This window comes from Calliphora vicina, chromosome 4, assembly GCF_958450345.1.
Source record: "Calliphora vicina chromosome 4, idCalVici1.1, whole genome shotgun sequence".
Classification (NCBI taxonomy): domain Eukaryota; kingdom Metazoa; phylum Arthropoda; class Insecta; order Diptera; family Calliphoridae; genus Calliphora; species Calliphora vicina.
In genome coordinates, this window is record NC_088783.1 from 6,139,521 (window position 1) to 6,163,722 (window position 24,202).

Sequence of the window (24,202 nt, forward strand, 5' to 3'; positions counted from 1 at the left end):
TGTGTTTCGGGTCGTTGTCGTGTTGGAATATCCAAACTAGGGACATATTTACCTCAGCGTACGGATACATAACATCGTTTAATATGGTTCTGTATCCTATACCTGTCATGGTATCTTTTATAATATGAATTGGGCCCATACCTTGCCCTGAAAAACATCCCCATACCATAATATTGCCACCGCCAAACTTTACAGTCTTATTTGTGTACTTTGGATCTAATCTTTTTCCCTTTGGTCGTCTTACAAATGTTCTCCCATCACTGCCTCTTAAATTGTATTTGGATTCGTCGGAAAAGAGGACAGTATTCCATTTCTGTATCGACCAGTTTAAATGATCCCTGGCAAATTGTAGACGAGCAGAACGGTTCTTTTTAGAAATGAGTGGTTTTTTCACAGGACGATAGCAACCAAGACCAGCCTCATTTGCCCTACGACTAACTGTTCGGGTACTTATTTCTAATTTTAGGCTATTAACAACCTCTCGAGGAGTTATTTTTGGGAATTTCTTGAACTCTCTCGCTATTAAATTATCTTGTCTAGATAATTTAAGATAATTTAATAGCGAGAGTAGTCTTACGAGGTCTTCCACCTAAATGTTGAGTTTTTACAGAACCGGTCTCACGAAATTTCTTTATAAGTTTTGAAACTGCTGATTTATTTATTGAATATTTGTCACAGATACTTTTTTGTTTTAAACCAGCTTTAAAATCGTTAATTATTTTATTTTTTAAGTCTTCACAAATCTTAACTTTAGCCAAAAAAAAAGCAATTATGCGAAAAACCAGAATTTAAAAATAAAATAACTGTAAACAGGATGCTTTTTACATCGTTATTTTAAATATTATTTTCGTTTTACACTTCTTTCTTGCAGAAGTTTAAAAGTTTCCATTGTTTTGTCAGTACCGAAATAGTGAATATTTTTAATTTTGTTCCCTTTTTTCAGAATATAATTAATTATGTTGTTTGTTTTTCAGTTAATTTATATAAATAAAACTATACTAAACAAAATTTTTATTTTAAAAAAATATTTTAAATTTTGGGCTACATATGGAATATTTGGAAAAGTTTCCATTGTTTTGTCAACCACTGTATCTAATGATAGATATTTCAAAGACCTTTGCAACGACGTATATAAGACCATAGTAAGTTGAACCTACAATGGGTCAAAATCGTCAAAAAATATTTGTTAACCCGAATTTTTTTACCAAAAGTTTTTTTCGCTAAATATTAAAAAAAAATTGGAAAAAAAAATTAAAAGTTTAAAAAATTTAAAAAAAAACCGAAAATTTTTTTTCCAAAAAATTAAGGAAAAAACAACTTTGAAAAAAAAATAAATTTTGTTTACCTAAAAATATTTAAAATTTTATTTTGAAGTAAGTATAGTAATTTGGTGAAGGGTATATAAGATTCGCACAGCCGAATATAGCTCTCTTACTTGTTTTTATATTAACTAATCTAATTATTAATTGGCATTTAATCTTCAAGCCAAAAAACCGCATTAAAGAAAAATTCAAATTCTGATACAGTTTCCAGCTTTGAAATATTGCCATATTCCGTAATTGTTAATACACAGAGAAAACGGATTTTTGATAGCAACCGAATTTGTTGCCAATCGAATGACAATATTTTAGAAGGGGTAACAAATGTTTAGTTGCTTCAAACGAAATTCTTCTTTATCAGCTAATTTTCTGTTGATAGAACCGACAAATTATATGTGTGCATTCGGATCATTAGATTGTAGGTTTAAATAGCTGAAACAAAAAGTCGACTTTTCGATTTTGAATAGTTCGACTGTTCGAACAATCGATTTATAAAATCCCAAATCGTTTTTCCAATAAAAAAAAAAATTATCAAAACGATTTTCAATATCTGAGTTTCTTAATAATTATTTATTCTTAATTATTTATCAATTATAACCTTAAAATTTTTTTTATGACAATTTCATTAATAACTTTATTTTTCATTATTTTTTATTTCCAGGTATGTTTTCAAAATTTAAAGCAAAATATTAAACAAATCACTTGCCGCCTGTAAGGTGGATCAAATGTGTATATTTTCGATAAACGTGACTTGGTAAGAAATATTTAAAAACCTCAAACAATTCTGGATTTAACAGTTTAAAAAGCATTGGAGAAATCGATACTCAATCACTAGCTCTCTTAAATAATTGACTCACACACTCTCTTTAGGAAAAACTATTTTCATTGAACGATCTCAACAACAAACACTTTTTAACCACCATTTTACTCGTGTTATTCACCATATTAAAATAAATACACATAGAAACAAAAACAACAAGTTGTTCATTGAACAAGTGCTGGGTAATATACATAAACTCTAATATTTCGATATTTTCTGTGTTAAAGATGGCAAAAAATAGTACACAAATGCAAACAAATAAAACATTTTCTATTTTATCTGTTTCGTTGATGGTGTTTTGTATTGAATTGCCACCAACTTTTTCATTCACTTACTCTCTTATTTACTGACGGTTATTTCTCTTCCTTCCATATTGTCTGATGATAAACAAAAAACCAGTAAACACAGAATACCCAACAACACAATAACAACAAACACATAAATATTTTTTCGATTTTTCACTTGTTGGTTTAACATCAACAACATTGAAATTCAGTTTTAATTCAAACACGCTGCGGTAACGAACGTATTTTTGTTATTTTTATTAAAAGTAGAAAAAAAACAAACGTAAAAATGAAAAACGAGCGATTTTTTTAAGTTTAACTTAAAAATTCAAAGAAAATGTAATAAATAATTAAAAAAGATTTAAATAAAATATTATACAAAACTAAAAGAAATATGGAATCAGGCATGCATTCATTTGAAATAGTAAATAAAACCTTAAAAATTAAAAGCTCTTCTGTTATAATAATAACTTAAGCAAATATTCGTGCAAAAATAAAAAATAACCCAAAATAAGCAGAGTAAACAAAACAAGTATTTGTAAATTGAATTTTCTGCTTGGAAACCAACAAAAATACGAAAAAAAATAAATAAATAAAATAAAATGAAGTAAACTAAATTGAAATTGTAAAATGTTTAACTTAATTTACTCTTATTCGTGTGACTTCATTTTGGAAGCTTTTTTTCAAAGTTTGTTTAACAAAATTGTGAAAAAAATAACAAAAATTTGTGGCATTTTAGTTAGTGTTGTGTATATAAGTGTTTTCTTTACTAAATTGGCCTTATTATGGGAAATTCTTTGAAAATCATTCATTATATTAATATATTTTTTTATTTGTTAGTAAAAGTTTGTGCAAAATTATTGTTTAATGAGAAGTGAATGAGTAACTGCCAGACGAGTAGTGGATGTTGCAAAAATAAAAAAATAAAAATAATTAACAATTACAAACAAAAATTTAAAAAAAAAGTTTCAAATTATTTCGAAACAAAATATTTATTTCAATAATTTATTTTTTACTACCTGTAATTTGTTATGTGTTGTGTTGTGTTGTGATTTCAAAATAATTTATGAAATTTTTATATTCTAATCGAAAGTTCAATTATCTTTGAACATATTTATCTTTTAGCAATTTTTTAAAGAAAATGTCACGCAATATTTGATGTTTTATAGCTTTTTGATAGAAATTATCACTTAAATTCTAGAAATTTTAAAACATTTTTTTGTGAAAAGAAATTATAATTGATATAAAAAATAAATTGAGCAGAATCCATTTAGAATTAAATAGTATTTTGTTTCCAAAACAATTGATTTCGTTATAAAAACACAATGCAACAACTGCTGCTTATATTTCCGCATTGAGTGCAGCAATAAATTCAAGACAATTGCGGAAAGATTTTTTTAATTTGCTTTTAATTTCCCAGCAAATATGCATAATAGGGTGGGTCAATTTTTTTGACTACTAAGCGTATAGCAAATTCGTAATCTACGGAAAATTCTAAGAACTTTTCCAGAAGAAACCATGGTTCTAAAATCAAAATCGAGCTTCCGGTTTTTTACGAGAAGATTTGGAGCTCAAGAACTCTTTTGTTAAGAGACCTCGGGTATGTTCAGTTTTAAAAATAATAATATTTCTTCGTTTGTGTTCCGATTTCAAAAATCGTAGCTATCAATTATCACTTATAGCGTAAGAGATATTGGCATTTGAATAATACATTTTTACCCACCCTACTCCAGTTTTTTGATGACCGCGGTTTCAAATATTTTCCGATTTTCTCTATTTTTAATTTATAGGAAGGACTAACAAGAAATGTATATATAACATAAAGAAAAAATTGATTAAAAATAATGATTGAGTCCAAAGTTATGCTTAAATTTCAAAAAATTAAAAAAGGCGATTTTTCGTTATTTTTTTGGGAAAAAAATGCTTTTATTCTTTTTAAGTTATCTAAAAAAATTTCTAAGAAGATGTATAAAAATGTATAAGAAGATGTATAAAGAATATATAGCTACGAGATGTTATATGTAGTACTCGACGAGAAGATTCTATATATATGTAATTTTTTTGAAATCGGAACACAAACGAAGAAATATTATTATTTTTAAAATTGAACATACCCGAGGTCTCCTAGCAAAAGAGGTCTTGAGCTCCAAATCTTCTCATAAAAAACCGGAAGCTCGATTTTGATTTTAGAACCATGGTTTCTTCTGAAAAAGTTCATAGAATTTTCCGTAGATTACGAATTTGCTATACGCTTTACCACGTTTTTTGGGCCCGAACAAATTGACCCACCCTAATGCATAAGGGTAAAATATTGATAGTACTATTGAAATAGAAGAAGTATTACCATAATAAATTATATATCACAGTGATACTACGTGATAAAAGATCAGTTTTGCCCAAAGTCATGCACTTTTTTTTAATGAGTTCCCAAAGATTTGGAGGCTCGGTGTAATTTTTGCATAAATGTTATAATTTTCTCAAGCTCATATCTTGCAAACAGTTCGGAATTTTGATTTACTCTCTGAGGCAAAGTTGTAGCCCCTGTCATAAAGAACAAAACATGTGAACATATAAAATCAAAAAAATTTCATCTTCAAGATCAAAATCGCAAAAAACTTTATCACATAGTGGTGTCCGTATATGGTTATATTTCCATGACTTAAAAATTACACACAGTGTATTAACTTGTTATTATCAGCATTTAAAGTGTAAAAATATCATAGAAATGTACTTTTGTATCTGCTGCTCTTTTTGTAAAAGAAAAATTCTAAAATTTTAAAAATTTTGTTAGAATTTCTATAAAATTTTTAGCATTATAAATTTATTCATAGTATTGGCCATTGTTAGCTATGACCTTTTCCCATCTTTCTGACCACAATTTTGAGGCCAAGAACAAATCAAGACAATTTCGGATACTCTGTTCCAAAGTGTAGCGTATCCCAGAGAGAGCATTCTGCATTGATCGAAACAAATAGTATTCGGACAGAGCAAGGTCTGGACTATAAGGCGGGTGAGGCAAAACTTCCCAACCACTTCATTCTTAATTGTTTTTAACAGGTTCGAGTATTGTTATGTTGGAATATTACGGTTTCATATCTGGCCGCATATTTTGGGCGTTTTTCGTCAAATGCTCCCTTAATTAAGATTCAGTTGCGTTCGGTACAGGTTCCTTGTGATGGTGTGGGCAGATTTCAGCAGCTCATAATAGCGCTGATGGATATTTGGATTTGGTGTCGATTCGGCTGGTTGGCCGGGCTTCACGTACGATCTCTTATGCTTCGGGTTGTCGTAATAGATTCATTTTTCATCGCAAGTAATGATTCGGTGAAATAATGATTTTCTTTTTCGGACATGCAAAATCGTCTTTCAAGGTCTCTCGGGTTCAATTCGTATATGACCCAATTTCGCTGCTTTTGGATGAATCCTGCTGCTCGCAAACGTTTTGAAATTGCCGTTTGAGTAGCTTCCAATGATTTGCAAGCTCTTGTTGAGTTTTACAACAAACTTCCAATTATTGGTCTTCACGTCAAAATTACCACTTCTGAGACGAACAAACCATAGCTCACACTTGATGGAACACATTCACCATAAGCATTGGTGAGCAATCGGTGTTCTTCAGCTGCACTTTTTCTCAAATTAAAGAAGTAAAGCAAAACTTCTCGCATATGAATTTGCTTTAATGCAAATTTATACATTTCGATAACGGTATTTATGGGTAAAAAAAACAATTACCAATTGAGAAAAACCCCGAAAAATTATCAAAGTTTAATAACCTCACAACTATTAAATGATAATAGACTATGAATAAATAATACTAACACCATAAATTATATTACACTGTCTAATAAAATTTTGTATGAAAAAAAACCCAGCAAATAAATTACAATGAAAGTGTCTAGTAAACAATTGCAATAGACATAAAATACTGCATACAAACGTTGCTTATCTGTTTCTAACATCAAATAACTTATTCCCTCTATAATTTTGATGATCACATTCCCATGACGTCCCTTTTATACTCATATGGAAGTATAAAGAAATACACATGTCTTAGCCAAAAGCCGCTGGCTGTTTGAGAAGACATGTGTGTAACATATACTTTACTTTACAGGAAAAACAAGAAATTCCAAAAGCAAATAGGATTTTTTTTACGTTTTAAGTTTTTAAAAGGAAACCTTAAGAAAACTAACAAACAGTAGAATTTTTCCCACAGTGGACAACAGGTAGAGTATCATCTATCTGTATTTGGCTACCTGTAGGACTAACAACAAACAAAAGAGGGTGTTTCTTGTTGATTATTTCCTGAAGAAGTCAAGAACAAATTCAGCTCTAGCTATTCAACCCTGTAATTGTCTTTATTAAAGTGATGTAATTGGAGTTAAATTGAATGTCAAGTGCTTAATTTTGTATTTATTTCAATCTTAATTAATCTTTTAATTCTTTTAGTTGCCTTAAATACTTTAACACATAAAAAATTATTTAGATCTTAGAATGAAATGGAAAAGTTTATTATTAAAATTCTGGTTTGTTTCTACGTACGTATGTTCAAATGAATTTCTGGCATTTAACTAGTATTACTGCTTTTTCATGTTCATTGATGGTTGGCTAAGATCAAAAGTTAATTTCACTTGCGCTTGTTGAATATTTTACTACGTACATATGTATGCAATTATTTAAAAACAATTTTAGTGTTTTTTTTTCATCTTTTTAAATCTAGGTTACAAATCCCAGTTTCTTGTTGTCTACTTGTACAATTGAAAAGAACCCATTTTCTATACTACTCGCATCGTGTGAAAGTTTTAATAATATATTTGTGATAAAAACATATTAAAAACATTTTATCTAAACAATTCTGTTGTTTGTTTATTTGTGTAAATCAGGGATGATGACAGTTTAACTGGACAATTAAATTAAATTATCTTTCCTGATATTAAATTAAAATAAAATCTTGTGAATGTCAAGTGCTATCCGCCGACTTATAACAACGAATCTGTGGATTAATGAAGGGAAAACTAGCCAGTAAACTTGGATTTGTCAGTAGCTAGTGCTGTGGGAAAGAGAAGAAGAAATGCCTTGACGAAATCAGACACTAGGTATTTGGCATACATATTCTAAACGATCTATCTGAGATATCGGGAATGAAACAACGGGATCTTATGGTTTATAAGTTATACCTATAATTTTCATAAGGATTGTATCTTGTATTCTAATCATTAACGAATAATGTGATAGAATAGAAGGAATTCCACTCCACTTGTTGCCATAGAGAAATATACATAGAGCAGAAACTAGAGAAAACACAAACAAAAATAATCACACATACGACTGTTGTTTTTCACATAGTTTTTTTTTTTACTAATACATTCTCACCACTTAGGTTTTTCACAACTGAGTTAGGTCTTTGATAGGCGAGTTTCCACTCTATGTATATTTCTCTATGCTAATAGCTATTGAAGCCATATAAATCATGGAATATCAATAAAAATAAAATCAAAATTTTGAAATGCGAAAGAGGCTATCGACCAATGCACAGTGGGGCAGTTTAACTTATTGAAATGAGCCCTACAAATGATCCAGGGGACTCAAAGTAGGGTACCTTCGACATGTAAAATTTTGAAACAAATGCAATTTTTTTGTTTTCTATTTTTCAAAGATTTTTATATGTTTGGAAAGCGCTCGGCTAGGTCTTGAAAAAACATGCTTGTGCTATTTATCTCTTATAATTTCAAAATTGAAATTTTAAAATTTTGCCATATCTTGTTTCGCTTTTTTAAGAATGGAGGTCGGATTTTTAGACCGAATGGACTCGAATTTTTGTTAGTTAGACAACTAAATTATTAATAACATAAAACAGATTTCAGAGTAATATCAATTATGGATCCAAAAATAAACAATTTTCAAAATAAACTTTCTTTAAGAACATATAACAATTTTATATTTTTCTGTAAGGTATCTTTACGAAGAACATTTAGGTATATAAAATACGTCCTACTTTTCTAGTATGTCGCCCTTACGCCTTTCGGAATGTGACCTATTTTTTTAATCAAAATTTCACCTTTAAGCCACATGTTCTAAAATCCCAAAGCTGGGATCAAAAAACGCGAAGCAGTATTAGAAACCTTGGTGTGTTCCCCATTTATACCCAAAGTATTTCCCAGACCCGAAGGAAATAAAATACAATTTTTGGGATTTTTGCTCAAATTTTTAGGAATTGCGGGATGTTTGTTTACATTTTGTTATTTAGAATGACAAATTTAAAAAAACGTTGAAAATTTCATTTAGTTTTGTTGGTAAATAAAGATTTTATTACATATTACATATTTATTGAGATTCTAAAACTAAAATTTGTATCAAAATTTTAATAGGATTGCAAATATTATGAATAATTTGATCCACATTTATTCCGAGTTATATTTTTTTGCTTAGATAAGTTAATTGTTGGTCCTAAAAAAAAAATTTCAAGTCAATATCTCAATTACATTCATAAATATGCCACTTTAAAAATCCGTTCATCAAAAATATTGCACTTTTTCGTACTAAAAATTTTTTATAAATTTTCTTAATATTTTATTCTAACTCAGTCACATTAAGAAAATTTATAAACATTTTTTAGTACGAAAAAGTGCAATATTTTTGATGAACGGATTTTTAAAGTGGCATATTTTTGAATGTAATTGAGATATTGACTTGAAATTTTGTTTGTAAGACCACAATATAAACCCATCTATCTATATAAATCTTACGTGGACAGATTTCCTCTAAGAGAGAGGAAAAAAATTATTCATGTTACACACTTTTTTTATGGAGTAATGAATTTCCACATTTGCAATGTTCCCATGAGATTTCGTAATGGCTTCAAAATCTATCCATAGTTTTATTTATTTAAATAAAATTACTTTTTATATAATTTTTAATTACATATATTTAGTTATAATACCCAAAGTTTAGTTGCAAAATTAATTTAAAACCCAACTTAAACTACAAAACAAAGCGTTTATTGTGTGAATAAATGAATTACAAAATGAAAGTAAAAATTTTAATTTCATTTCAGAAAAAAATATTACAAACTGTAATTATAAATCATTGAAGATGATTTAAAGAAAAAAGCATTTGAAATACAAAAGAAAACTTAAAATATGTCACTTGTTAAATTAAATAATAAATCTAGCTAAATGACTATGATTTTTTTATTTAGATTCATTAAGAAAAATAACCACAACTTTGAAATAAATTTGTATTTTGTCACATTTAAAAGAAAACATCAAACACTCTCTTTAATAATAGCAAATGATTGATTGTTTTTTTTACAGATTTAATTTTTGTTTGGTTTCTTTTGTGTTTTTATTTCGCCTTTTTTCACCAGCTATTTATTTGTGCATTTGTAAATTGGTTGGTTTATTCGTGCGACCATTAAAATTTTATTGTAAATGTTGCATAATTTTGTTTATTTTTTCGAGGTATTTCTTTCAAAAAATAAAAAAAAATGTAAGCGCTGGCGGGTTGAATGATAGTGGAAGGCCGATTTAATAATAGTGGTCAAAGACATGCAACTTTCACGAGATAGTTTTTTTTTCAAAATTATTTTTAATGATGCTGAAAACGCATTTTCAACCAGCCAGCCCATTAGGCTGTCAGCAAAAACAGTGGTATATTGTTAAAAAAAAGATTTTTCAAGGAAAATTGCAATACAAATTCATTTATACATACTTCCTTTATGTAAAGAAAGTTTAATTTTTTTTATAAATACTTATAATAAGCAAAAAATTATGCCACCAATTTCAACAAATGGTTTATACACATTAAAATAGCCGGTAGATGATTTCATCTTGACATTAACTTCAAATCAAAATACTGAAAATTACAGAAATTAATACAAATTCCCAGGAATATTTTTATCAATTTGTATAAAAACCTTTTTTTTTGTAAATTCTCATCTACATTACCCCTTTGCAAGATGGGCAAGTTTTAAATCCCACTCTTTAACTGTCATAAATCTATCGAACTACCTACCCACTTGTAAATTATTTTTATCAACCTACTATTTTCTCACCCATCATCATCATCATTATGGTTTTTTTTATTATCATCTGCATCATGTGTCATCAAGATACTCGTACGATGCTTTTGTTTAAAAAAAGTTTAATTATCATGTCTGTTGAGTTTTCAAGCAAACAAAAAAAATCTAGTAAATTTTCCCAAAGAACTCCATTACTGTGTCATAATGTAAAAAATATAATTCGAATATGACTTAATTACTCTTTTTGTACAATTATTCGTTAAGTGCATTAGTGATTTCTGCAGCATAAATAAAATTGAATACATATTAGAGTTTCTATTGGGTACATGACTTAAAAATGCGGGATTTTTTCAAAATTTTAGCTATTATTTTGAGACATTTGTACAATATAAATTTATTCAAAGTATTGTCCATTGTTAGCTATGACCTCTTCCCATCTTTCTTAAAACATATGGATTCCGAGACAAAAGAACAGACCATAAACGAATCAAGCTAATTTCGGAGAGAGCGTTCTGCATCGATCGAATCAAATAGTAGTCGGACGGGGCAAGATCTGGACTATAAGTCGGGCGAGGAAAAACCTCCTAACCACTTCATTCTTAATAGTTTTTAACAGATATTGCAACATGTGGACGAGCATTGTCATGATATAATATTACAGTTTCATGTCTGGCCACATATTCTGGGCATTTTTCGACCACTGCTAGCTTCAGTTGCTTTCGGTACAGGTTCCCTAATAGATGGGACCCTTTTTCTCCCACCAAATACAGAGCATTACCTTAGCACCATGGATATTTGGCTTTGGTTTCAATTCGGCTGGCTGGCCGAGCTTCACACACTTTCTCTTACGCTTCGGGTTGTCGTAATGGATCCATATCTTATCGCAATTAATGATTCGATGCAAAAATGAGTTTCTTTTATAGCGTCCAAGCAGCATTTCCGACATACAAAATCGTCTTTCAAGGTCTCTCAGCTTCAATTCGTATGTTAGCCAATTTCCTTGCTTTTGGATGAATCCTGCTGCTTGCAAAGATCTTGAAAATGCTGATTGAGTAGCTCCAAATGATTTTGAAAGCTCCTGTTTAGTTTGACAACAATTTTCATGGAGTAATGCCTACAATTCTTGGTCTTCAAACTTTTTTGGCTGGCCTGGGGGATCTTTGTCTTCCGTGTCAAAATCACCACAGAAATCACTTCAACTCTTAACCAATAATACATTTTTTTTGTTTGCATACGAATGACATTAAAAAGTGTTGCAGTTAAATACGAATAACAAAAAAAAATTACTTAAATGTTAAATCATGCTGCAAATGATTATTTGCTCTACTCTTTGCCACTAAAAACAACTCAACCGACATTTGTAACATTTACGTATTGTACGACCGAAAAGAGTCTCAAAACAAAGAACTAAATGCTCTGCCGTCAAACCAGCTACAACTTTATACGTTCTTACAAGATTAAATTATAGATTCAATTCAGATACATGCACATCTACAATACTGCATAATACGAGGGCAATCATAAATGTTCTTGTAGAACTTTTAATATAACACATTTTTTACTCAATCATTATTAACTTTCCTTTCAAATTTTTTTCAATTTGTGTAGCCCTAATCTCATTGTTGAAGACAAATCAATTTTGAAAAGTAACATCTACAATGTATCTGAAGCCTTTTGGCTTGTCTTCAGATACATCCAGAGATTTTGGCGGGAATTGAAACCGCAACCCTCAGATTGATATTATCATCTAATCTATCGGGCCATCCTGTGTGTAGAAAATGCTGAACGATGGATATTTTGCCTCTTAATTGCTACAATATTTATTTACGGCTTTAAATTGAACAAAAATTTAATCAAAAAAATTAAAATTAATTTAATGGTTTTGATTATTAGGAATTAATTCTATAAAGAATGCATTCTTATGGGAATGAACTCAATACGTTTGGAGTACTACGGAATTAAGCCAACAAATTAATTCCGGCTGAATGCTTCCATTGGAATTTTGAAGGGAATATATTTGATTTTGAAAATCAATCTATGGGAATATTAATATTATTTTCTCTCTCGGAAAATTAACTTTATCCAACAATGCTTTGGAGATTTATTAGTTTCCTTATTTAAAATACTTGTTTATATTACCCTCGTATAAGTATAAATAAACATAAATGTTGTTAGTAGATTGGTAAATGATTTGTTGTGTTTAAGAAGAGTTGCAAACAACAGCAACAACAATAATGAAAAAAAAATATCCATAAAAACTGGATATTTATGGTTGAGGAATGTGGCTTTTGAAAGGCGTTTTTATTCGTTAATTCTGAGTAGAAAATAAACGAAAAAAACACTATTTTGTTGGTCCATTTTATTTTTTTTTTTATATTGAGAAATATATGCCAGATTTAATGAAAAACATGGAAATTTAACAGCAATTTGTACATTGTACAACAATGAGGTTTAGAGTTTCTTAAATAAATCTCATCTAAGATGTTGGGTTTCATTTTCATTTTGTATTAAAGAAACCATTATTACTTACAAAGATCAAGTGTTTTTATTGTTTGCCTTTTGTGGCTGCAACTGACGACTGACTGGTTAAAACTCTTTATCATCAAGTGAAGTGTCAGTTTAAGTCCAACCAACAGTGAATAGCAACAACAGAAAACAAATCTAAAAAAGTTTAAACAAAAAATAAAAGAAAATTTTAAAAGAAAAGAGAGTAGATTTGCTAAACTTAGATACTTGAATGGAATGGACGGTTGGATTGTATGGACTGATGGCTAGATAGAATGTGTGTCATTGGAAAAAACTATTAAATGTAACTAGAAGAAAATAAAACTCATTATATTTAGTCACATTTTGACATCTGTGACACTTTCAACAATGCTTAAAAATACATATTAAATTAATGTGCCATTAAAATATAATTAAACATTAATTTGGTTTTAAAATTAAAAAAAAAAACAAAATAGAAAGAAACCCTTTCATAAACAAAAAAATCAAAATTTAATATGGCGATTTAACCCTCTAACCCGCAAGAGTGCCTCAAGGCATGCATTACAAAACACCAATTATCTCAAAAAGTAATTATAATCTTTTTTTAAATATAACTGTGACTTTAGTTACAGATCCCTCGAAGGTCGAAATGCATTCTGAATTTTAGTTTTTGTTCTGTCAGATGTTTTGTGAGTGATGTCATAATTTTAACACGTGAAATTTTATGTCATTTTTTTTTAAATCAAAGTTTAACTAACTTTTAGTCGCCCGATCAATTCGAAATATTTTTTATTAGTTATTTTTCATTCGTTTTTCAATAAAATCGTATCATAATTATTGTTTTTTACACCTAAACCGTCATTAATGCTCTGAGGCACTCTTCAACTTTTTGCTCCTGGTGGTCGATTCTGGTTCTGTGAAACGGTGAAATGAAAAAAAACTTTTAATTTTCGTTTTCATAAAAACTTTTCATATTATCATTTCACAATTACACAAATTCAATTTGTTTTATTCCACTTGTTCTCTTCATATGAAAACACTTGAATTTATTTATCATTTTTTCACTAAACGAGAATCAAAAACTCTATGAAAATATGAAAAAACTTTTCATTTCACAGTTTCACAGAACCAGAATCGACCCCCTGGTTCCTAAACTTAATTTGCAAATTAGTTTCTGATGGCAGTTCTTAGTTTATTGGGTCATAATTACCCTAAAAAATTATTCGACTGGTTAGAGGGTTAACGAAATCCTTACTCTATGTCTATATCTGATAAATGTTTGTCTTGATAAACGTCAAAATTATTGTCAAGATAATAAAGAGACCGAAAATAACGGGTTCACTTTCATTTCAATGGTAAATTCTCATTCGCAGCCATTTAAAAATCATTTTTTGTGATATATCACTGAGAGAGTGATTTATTCGAGAACACATTAGGTTTGGGGTTGAGAGAAACAGAAAAGAAACAAACACAAATAATCTGGATGAGTGATTTATAATTTATTTTTTTCGTAAAAGTCAGCTTGTGACTTTTATTTGAGAACATGAGAAATAAATCGCAAAAATGCATTTGATGCAAATCAACGCTTAAATATATAAAATTTATCAAAAGATTAATAAATTAAAAAAAATTCTCATTTCTGTTACTCAGACTTCATTACTTCATACTTATCATATAATTTCCATAATTTGTTAAAAATTGCTAATAATATGTTATTGTATGTAAATAAAAGATAAAGTGACAGTTATTAAGAACAAGAACTAATGAATTGTTTATCTCACACCAAACCATTAAAAATCAACAAAAACGAATAAATGTCATACCAAACCAATTAAGTAAAAATCATTTTATAACCGTTATTTTCAGTGATTTATTTTTATCACAAAAATATAAATCACAATTTGGGTTTTTTGGTATATGGACGAGTTATTTTCGATCTCTGGTTGAAAGCAATTGTAATTCAAGCCTTGAATTATAGTCAAGCAATTGAATTGCATTACACTTTATTTCAATAGCATTCTCCAGTAAACAGGAAACATAAATTCAAGCCACAGGTTTTTTGTTTGAAAAATATTTAATTTTTTCAAATATTTTTCAAGTTTAAAACATAATTACATTTGCATTCAAATCAAATTCAAACAAAATTTTCAAGTGCTTGATTTTTCGGGATTTTGGTGCTTAATTGACATCAAACTTTATGAGTTGTTATGATAAATATTTGTCAAGTATAGACACAATGCTAGTTGCAATAATCTTTAACACAAATAAGGAGTTTGGTCCATAATTTTTTTATTTTATTTTTTAAAGTTGTCGACTTATAAATTTTATTATAAATTGCTCTATATTTTGCAATTTAATTATTCATATTTACATATTAAAAAGTATATTAGATGTGGAAACAACAAGTTCAAGTTCAATTTGTTTTTCTTATTTAACAATTAACAACAATTTGCCAATTGGGAACCAACAATACAGTGCAAAAACAAACTAAAAAACAAACCAACAAAATAGTTATTGCATTTGCATTCAATTTGTTTTTAAACACTATTAACTATTAGCTACATGTTTATGGTTTTTTCACCTTATTAACCAAAATACAAACAGGTAACAGCAGCAATAACAACACAAATCACATGTTTTAACTTTATTTTTGAATTTTTGTTTTCGTTTAAATCTGGTTTTGTGTTTTTTTTTCCATCATTAAGTCACTTGCGCCAAAGGCTTGTTGTTGCTGTTGCTTGTTATTATTTTGTTTTTGTTTTGTATGATTGCCAGTAGTGCACTATATTTAATTTTTGTTAACTATTTTTTGTTTTATTTTTTTCATAAATTAATTTTGTTGTTGTTCAAGTGAAAGTGATAGTGAACTTAAGTGACCCTCACGTAATTTTCTGTTTTACTCGCCAGTCTTGTTATTATTATTATTATTGCATCTTTGTATTTTGTGTGTTTGTTTGACGTTTGGCTTTTGTTTTCATTTTTCTTCCTACTTTCGGTGCTTTTTCTTGTTAGTGATGTAAAATAAAAAAAAGATGGCCGTGCTCTCTTTAGGTGTGTTTGTTTCTTACATACACACATATGTACGTCTGCCAAACTGTCTGTTAATCAGATTGTTTTTTGTTTTTTTTTTTTGTTTAACAAAAATCTTTTAATTGACTTGTTTAGTTATTATATGAAAATGTTTGTGGTTGATTTTGTTAAGCCAGTTTTGATTTATTTTTATGGGAAAATAAATAAAGAAATGTTACTTGTTCATTAATTATTGTATATTTTATTTATTTCAGTAATTTTTTAATGCTGCAAAGAAATGTTAAAGCCTATTATTTTGTTTTTAAAGAAAATCGTTTTTCCCAGGGTTGTTAATTTAAGCGAATACGCTGCATTGTATTAAACTTTCAAAAGATGTAATAGCTATTTAAATTAGAATGTTTTATTTAACATATTTTTAGGTTTTCACCGTTATTTTGTTTCGAATTAGGTAAAAATTCGGGGTTCGCAAAGTATTCAGTTTTCGGGCAGAATGTGGCCCGATATTAAGGGGTTACTACAGAACAAAAAACATGTTATAAATCTAACCCCTATTAACACGAAGTCTGGTTATGTGTTAACTAATAGTTATACTGACAGTTTTCATACAAAAATAATTTTAACCGGCAGTATAACTATTAGTTAACACCTAACCAGACTTCGTGTTAATAAGGGTAAGATACATAATTAAATTGTTTTCGGTTTGTTTCGGATTATGCCGAATATTATGTATGGTTGGTTTTCGGACTGAAAAACCTCGTTTTCGGTGGGACTCTAATGTCATTTATTAAATCAATTTTAATTGTGGCATTTTTCACCATTATATAAAAAGGAACAGTCAGAAGGGTTTAACTCTTTTTTTAACAAAGACAAACTGCAAAGCCTTTTGGCTTGTTTGCAGATACATTGAATTGAACCCCCAACCCTCAGATTGATATGCCAGTACATTATTGTCTAATCTATCTTAGCACCCTGTGTGTAGAAAATGAACGCTGGATATTTTGGACGAAATTCTATATTCGTAAAATCGTTGTCAGAAGGCTCCAAATTTGCCTTCTTTCAATTGCCTCTTAATTGCTACAATAAGTATTTATTTACGTCTTTAAATTGAAGAAAAATTTAATCATTCCATAAATTTTATTAAGCTATTAAGCGGTTTTGAATTCAAGAAAACTTGAATGATTCAATTTCATTAATTTATAAGAACATAATTAATTGAATAAATTTTAGGTTTCCTTTTTACAAAAATTGTCATAACCAAAAATACATACATATATGTATGTATATTTTTAATTTTTTTTGTTGTTTTCAATATAAAATACGAAAGAAATGTATTTTTTTAAACGTTAATGCTTAAAAATGCTGGAATTTTGAAAAATTTTAATTTATTTTACAAATATAAATTACGGAATATAGTTTTCAAAAATATTTCCATTGTACTGTATTATTAAAATCCTAGGGAACAATTCTTAATTTTTTTTAATTTATTTTTGATCGTAGATGTCATTATTAGGTAAAAATTCATATCAGAGCTTTTGTAAATCTTGGGAATGTAAGAATAGTTTTGAACCAATCTAAATGAATTAATTTTTTTTATTAAATTTTCCTTTAATTTAAATTCTTAATAATTTAAAAACCGTTTAAACGATGTTTTGCTTTAATTTTTACCCGCGAAATTAAATATTTAATAAATAATTCTTTTTTTATACAAAAATAGTTAAGCGCACTTTCATAAATTTATTATATGTAGGTATATTTACAATTTACTATAATTTAACTAAGCCCTTCAATTATTGAATATTATAAATATTTTTTTATTTAAAATTTCATTGTTTTTTTAAATTTGTATTGTTAATACATATAAAATAAACATTAAGGTTATAATTTTAAATATTTTTACATAAATTAGAATTGATTCCCATTATTAAAAAGCTGCCAAGTGCAACAAATATTTTAAATAATTGAAAATTGCACGCAAGCAATATTAATGATGTTTTTTTTTAATTTACTAACTCAAATTCGATTAAGAAAACATATTTTAATTGAAAAAAATCAATAGAATTAAATAAAAACTGACATTGTTTTTCAAGCTTGACTGACTTTTAAAATTGTACATATTTATTTTGTTTTTTTTTTTAGAATATTCTTTGTTTTTCTCTTCATACACCACTTACTACTAAATACAGGTGTGTCAACAACAAAAAATAATAAAATAACAACAGGTTCTTTCTCCCTCCCCCTTTTAAACATATCAATATATTTGTTGGGTTACTGTGTTTTGCATACAAATATTTGTTTATTTGTTTTTTTTTATTTAATGCTAAAAATATTGTATAATATAGAAATATCTGTCTAATGTATTTAGTTTTTATAAATTTTCATTTTAAATTTGCAATTTAGTGTGTAATTAGTATTTATTTTACAAAGAGAACAACAACATCAGCCAAAATGCAAATGGTGGCATTTTGTTATGTCATAACAAGACACTTTTTCTTTAACTGTTGTATGATTGTGTAGTGACTACACAATCATACAACAGTTAAAGAAAAAGAAAAACAAAACAAAAAAAACTTGCTCACAAATAATGAGTTCAAATCAACATTTTGACACTTTACACAGCTCGTGATCATATAAAGAAAAAAATCTCTCATAAATTGTGAAAATAAATTAAAGCAAATGTTTGTTTGTTGCTGTTGTTTATTTTTCATTTTTGTTGGTATAACTGTAGGAAAATAATTTGATTTGATGTCATGTCATGAAAATGTTAATGTTAATTCTGCAGCAGCTTGGAAGTTGGCAACACATGACATGCAAACTGGCAATATAATTTATCATGATAAATAACAAAGATTTATAGGTTTGTTTGAAATCAGCTTAAAGTGTTCGTTAAAAATAGAATTTTAATTAAAATCTATAGCAAATGAAATACCATTTTAAGGGAATGATTTTTTTAGAAATCTTTTTTTATTGCTTAAAATAAATCTGGGCCAATTTACTAACATAACTTTTTAAGTTTTTTTTAGATTTTTTTCTATTTTGTTTTTAAATCATGGTATTCTAACTAATGCTTTCAGTTGGTGCCCCTAATTGCTAATGTAATTAATCACGTTATCGCTTGGTAATACCTGGGTACCACAAAAAGCCTTTAATACATGTATTTGTTTATATCTACTTACATACATATATTTATCGTCCAATATGTTTAATAGTTTGGAAATTTCTGTTGTTGGTAATGCGATTACAAATTAGTTAGTTGTTGAATTTATCTAAGTACGTAGCTTTAAGAGCTACATACATGCAATATATTTTATCTAAAACATGCTTAAGTTCTTTGTAAAAGTTAATTTATTTTAATTCGATTACATATTCATTTTATTTATAAATAAATGAGGTAATTTATTTAATACCATTCAATGGCATGCAAATGTAATTAACTATTCATGGACAATTTATTATTTTTAAACCGCGAAAAGCGGATTGTATGTGGTTTAGTTAGAGTGAACGCTGAAGAAATAATTGTTTACACTAAATATATTGAGGTTTATAAAGCTAAATTTTCACAACAAATTTGTTTTATAAACCTTTGATATATTTAAAAACATTTAACCAATACATTTTGAATTCAAAAGATTTTGTAAACTAATCTAAGTAAATTTTTATTTTTAATCATGACCCTTTAATCAAATCTCTATATCTTCCGCTTGAATATTTAACTTGTAACATACATATTTCTTTTTTAACTTTTTTTCACGTTTTATTGCAACATTGTTAAACTCAAATGCATACAATTATTTTCAGACATACACTCTTCAGCTACACGTTCCTACACTTCATTTTAACCTGTTTAACTACAGTTTTTTTTATATATTTTTTTTTTTTCAAAAATATTTAACATATTTATCTGCATACTTGTAAATAAAATGTATGTGAGTGAAAAAAAGTCAACAATAGCCTGATCTAGTATGAAATGTTTTCTTTATTTATTTTTTTTGTTTTGCGTACAACAGCAACACTACATAGAAATGAAAATAAAAATATCTTCCTGTAGTAAAATGAGATTTACATCAGTTATCAAGTAACGGTTGTTATGTGATTATACGGTTACATTTTTGTTGTAGATCTGATACCCAGTTGTATAAACAATAAACCCTTTAAATACAGTTGAGATCTTAACGGTAGTTGTTAGATGATCCTCAAGTTTATTTTTTAAACATAGAAAAATTAAGAGTTATTGTAACTGAAGGGCTTACCGCAAAAACCTGATAAGCTAAACTGATTTTATGTTATAATTTTATAACATTTTAATGAAATAATGGTATATTACTTAAAAATGCGAAATTTTTTAAATTTTTCGCTTTTATTTTGAAACTTTTGTACAATATATATTTATTCAATGTATTGGCCATTGTTAGCTATAATCTCTTACCATCTTTCTGGCTTATGGATTCAGAGCCAAGAATAAACCAAGCCAATTTCGGATACTCTGATCTAAAGTGAAGCGTAGAAAGTAGTAAACGCATTGGATTCACATACCGGTTACACAGAGTCAGTTACCTAACTGGTTACTTAATCAGCTACATAATTAATTATTTTAACATCTATGGATTCTAATTGACCTCAAATAGTCATTTAAAAAGACATCTCATAAACAGTCTAATAACCGATTTCTTGTAAACAAATCTTCATCCGACAACTCTCCAATAGATTACTTCTGGTGGGTAAAATAACTACTTTCTAAAGTGTAGTACAAAACAAGTAAGAGAGCTATACTCGGCTGTGCCGAATCTTACGTACCCTTCACCAAATAATACTTCAAAATAAAAATATTTTTAGGTAAACAAAATAAATTTTTTTTTCAATGTTGTTTTTTTTTAATTTTTTGGAAAAAAAAAATTTCGAATTGTTTTTTAAATTTAATTTTTTTTTTTAATTTTTCTTAAATATTTAGCGAAAAAATTCGGGTTAAAAATATTTTTTTTAAAATTTTTTTTTTATTTTTTTTTTAATATTTAGCGAAAAAAATATTTGGGTTAAAAATATTTTTTCCGATTTTGACCCATTGTAGGACCAACTTACTATGGTCTTATATACGTCGTTGCAAAGGTCTTTGAAATATATATCATTAGAAATCCATATTGTCTATATTAATGACTTAGTAATCCAGATATAGGTCAAAAACGGGGTTGTCCTGTTTTTTTCCTTAATTCATAGCCATTTGTGGACCGATTTTAAATAGCAACCGAGCCGGAAGAATTCCGGAGATATTGATGTATGAATCGTGTATGTAAGTTATTTGGGAGCTTCGGAAAACGTTTAAAGTGACTATACTCAAGATTACTTAGAGACACTTAAGTGACAATTGATTTCACGCTAGATTACCTGGGATGTATAGAGTAATCAAATGACTTGCACATACGTGTCAAATGGCCCAAAATATATAAATTGGAGTCAGAAATTAGTGATAGGGATACATTGACTAATTGCTTAAATGCTGGGTCGCTTGAGTATTCATAACAAGAGGATTTTAATAAGGTGACATCGGGAATACTGCTGTTTATATTGAATACCTACGGAATAGAAACCATTCCAAGTGAAATGAGTCACAGCCTGATCGTTTTGATTGATTGCCTACTGTAATTGTTTACAGTAATTGTATTTTTTAAATAACCTCTGTATTTAGGCAAATTAACCTATATTTCTGCTTGAGTAAATAAGTTTTTATACATTTATAACTCTTTTGTTTATTTATTTGTTTAATAAAAAAAATACTACAAACTCATTGACACATAGAATCTTATCGGACACATAGTAATGTTATAAAGGAAATAATTAGTAAATTTATAACTAGACAAATATTAATAATTTATTTACCCAGTACGTGTGTTATACATGCTTGGTACAATGCAATTTTGCTAAGGAATTTTTGCGATAACACATAAGTAAGACAACATAGGTTTTTGTTTTGTTCTTCATCGTTTTATTGACAAAATGATTAGAAAACAATGTAAACTTTTACTTTTGTTTTGCAAAACAATGTATAAGAATTTATAACTTAAAATTAGACAGGGTGTTGCTTTAATTAAATGTAATACACTTTTATAAAAACTGATGAAAAATACATAATTCATTTAAAAAAGTAACTAAAGTTGATTCAAATTTAAGGTTAAGCTCGAAGGACCATGGCAAATTTTAAATTCGAGTAGTAGTAAGTATTCATAATCTTCTATTTAAATCTACTTTCGTGGTCGTCTGTCTGTATTATTCACAAACTTTATTATCAATCTATGAATATTTTGTTGATATTTGTTTTTTTTAAATGAATCACGTGTTATTTTGTTAGTCTATCGAGTTTAACAAGCTTTAACAAATTGTGATTTTTATTATTTTATAAATTGAGTCACAATTTGGATATTTATTTTAAATAATCTTTATTTTATAGTGCATGGTGTTTGTGTTTTAGAGGAATTAAATCGTTTTTTGTTTTACCAAAATAATTGGAAATCAGCTTGTAATGCAGTTTAAGATTTCACTTTTTACATATTACAAATAAAAATAGCCACAGTTGATCATTTGAAATCTTCTTTAAATTACTTGAAAATTAAAGCAATTTATATTGAAATTGGTTCAATTCCTTGAGTCTTAGTAAAAATAGACTTAATATTTTTCTTGGTAACAAAAAGATAAGATTACCTTACATTCAACTTAACTTAATTATTCACGTAAATGAATAAGATAATTTTTTACAAACAATATTTTTTTCTTTTTATTATCAGTAGAGTTTAAAAATTGCGTCATTATCAGTAAAAAAGTTTGCAAAAGATAAAAAATAAATATTTTTTCAATGAAATGTGAAATTTTTTTAGTATTATTTGAGTTAAACAACACAACACATAACATTTTAACAAATTAAAAACTAAAATCTTAATTTATTTAATATTTAAAGTGAAGAAGAAAAAAACAGCTGCAAAAATGTTTTACAAATTAAGAGTAATTAATAAATAGTTAATTACAAATAAAACCAAACAAAAAACGAATAAATATATAACAAGTATTATTTAATTAATTAAACAAATCTAATTAAAACTATAACTACTAAATACCAAAGAGTTTTTAAAAAAAAACAAAACGAAATAAAATGTTTGATTTACCACCAAAATGTCCAGCATTGGCTAATAAATTGACGGGCATATTTGGTTGGCGTCATACCTATAAAGTCTCGGCCAAACATGAAGGCATACAACATGTCTATTTACAAAAATCCTATTCATTAACATTGCCAACCAAGAGACCACCATCACCATATGGTTATATTAAGGTAAATATATATAAATATACAATACATAGAAGTATAAAATCCAAATCTAAAAAAAAAAAATATTTTATTCTTATGGTAATGTTTATTTGGCTTTTCTTTATTTCTGTTTTCATTTAATTATTTTTATCATAAATGACAATTGGTTTTTAGTATTATTTTTTTTTTTGTTAAAGCAGTGGCCATATTTCCGGTTGAGTACAATATACATAATTATTAATACATTCTTTGTTACTTATTAAAAATGTTAATTTTACACCATTTCTAAGAATATAGGAAAATATGGTTTTGCGGAGTTGCCAACTATTTGTTCTCATGTTGTTAGAATTTTGAGTGACAACGTTACACTCAATGAACTTTTTACATAGTAAACAAATTAGTAAATCATTTAGGCATAGAATGGAAGGAAAGAGAAAATTCATTGAAAAAAATTGCTTTCTTTTCTTACATATGTCTGATACAATAACAAAATCCATGGCAATACATTGTCATGAATTGGGTTTTTGACAACAGACTTAGGTTTTTGGCTCTCAGTTACCTATCTCGTTGTCATCTATGGATTTAAGGCTCCTAATTTCCAAAATTTTTTCCATTCCTATAGCAGAAAATCATTCTGTGTCTAATTTGTAAATTAGTCTTTATACATAAAATACTGAAAACTGTTTGAAAGTATTAAATGAGTCTCGAGAGTACCATGGTACTTTTCATTATGAAAAATCTGATCTTTAAAAAGAAAACTTAGTGGATGTATGACTTAAAAATGCGGGATTTTTTAAAATTTTTAGCTTTTATTTAAAAACATTTGTACAACATAAATTTATTCAAAGTATTGACCATTGTTAGCTATGACCTTTTCCCATCTTTCTGGCAACCAAAAGAACTGCTCATCTTTTGAGGCCAAGAACAAATCAAAACAATATCGGATACTCTGTTCCA

At 27.7% G+C, this 24,202-nt stretch overlaps 1 protein-coding gene across 4 annotated transcripts in view; it reads left to right on the plus strand.

Moving 5' to 3' along the window:
- The window catches only part of baz (bazooka), a 111,164-nt gene that overhangs the window by 77,362 nt on the left and 9,600 nt on the right, over positions 1-24,202 (plus strand). For 3 of the 4 annotated variants that reach the window (XM_065510346.1, XM_065510343.1, XM_065510342.1), the window contains exon 1: positions 22,956-23,269. The exons of the other annotated variant lie outside the window; for it this stretch is intronic. In XM_065510346.1, the coding sequence (XP_065366418.1) occupies positions 23,090-23,269 (180 nt within the window). In that variant the 5' untranslated portion in view covers positions 22,956-23,089. Of the gene's footprint in view, positions 1-22,955; positions 23,270-24,202 lie in introns of those variants that run through there. 4 annotated transcript variants of the gene reach the window in all.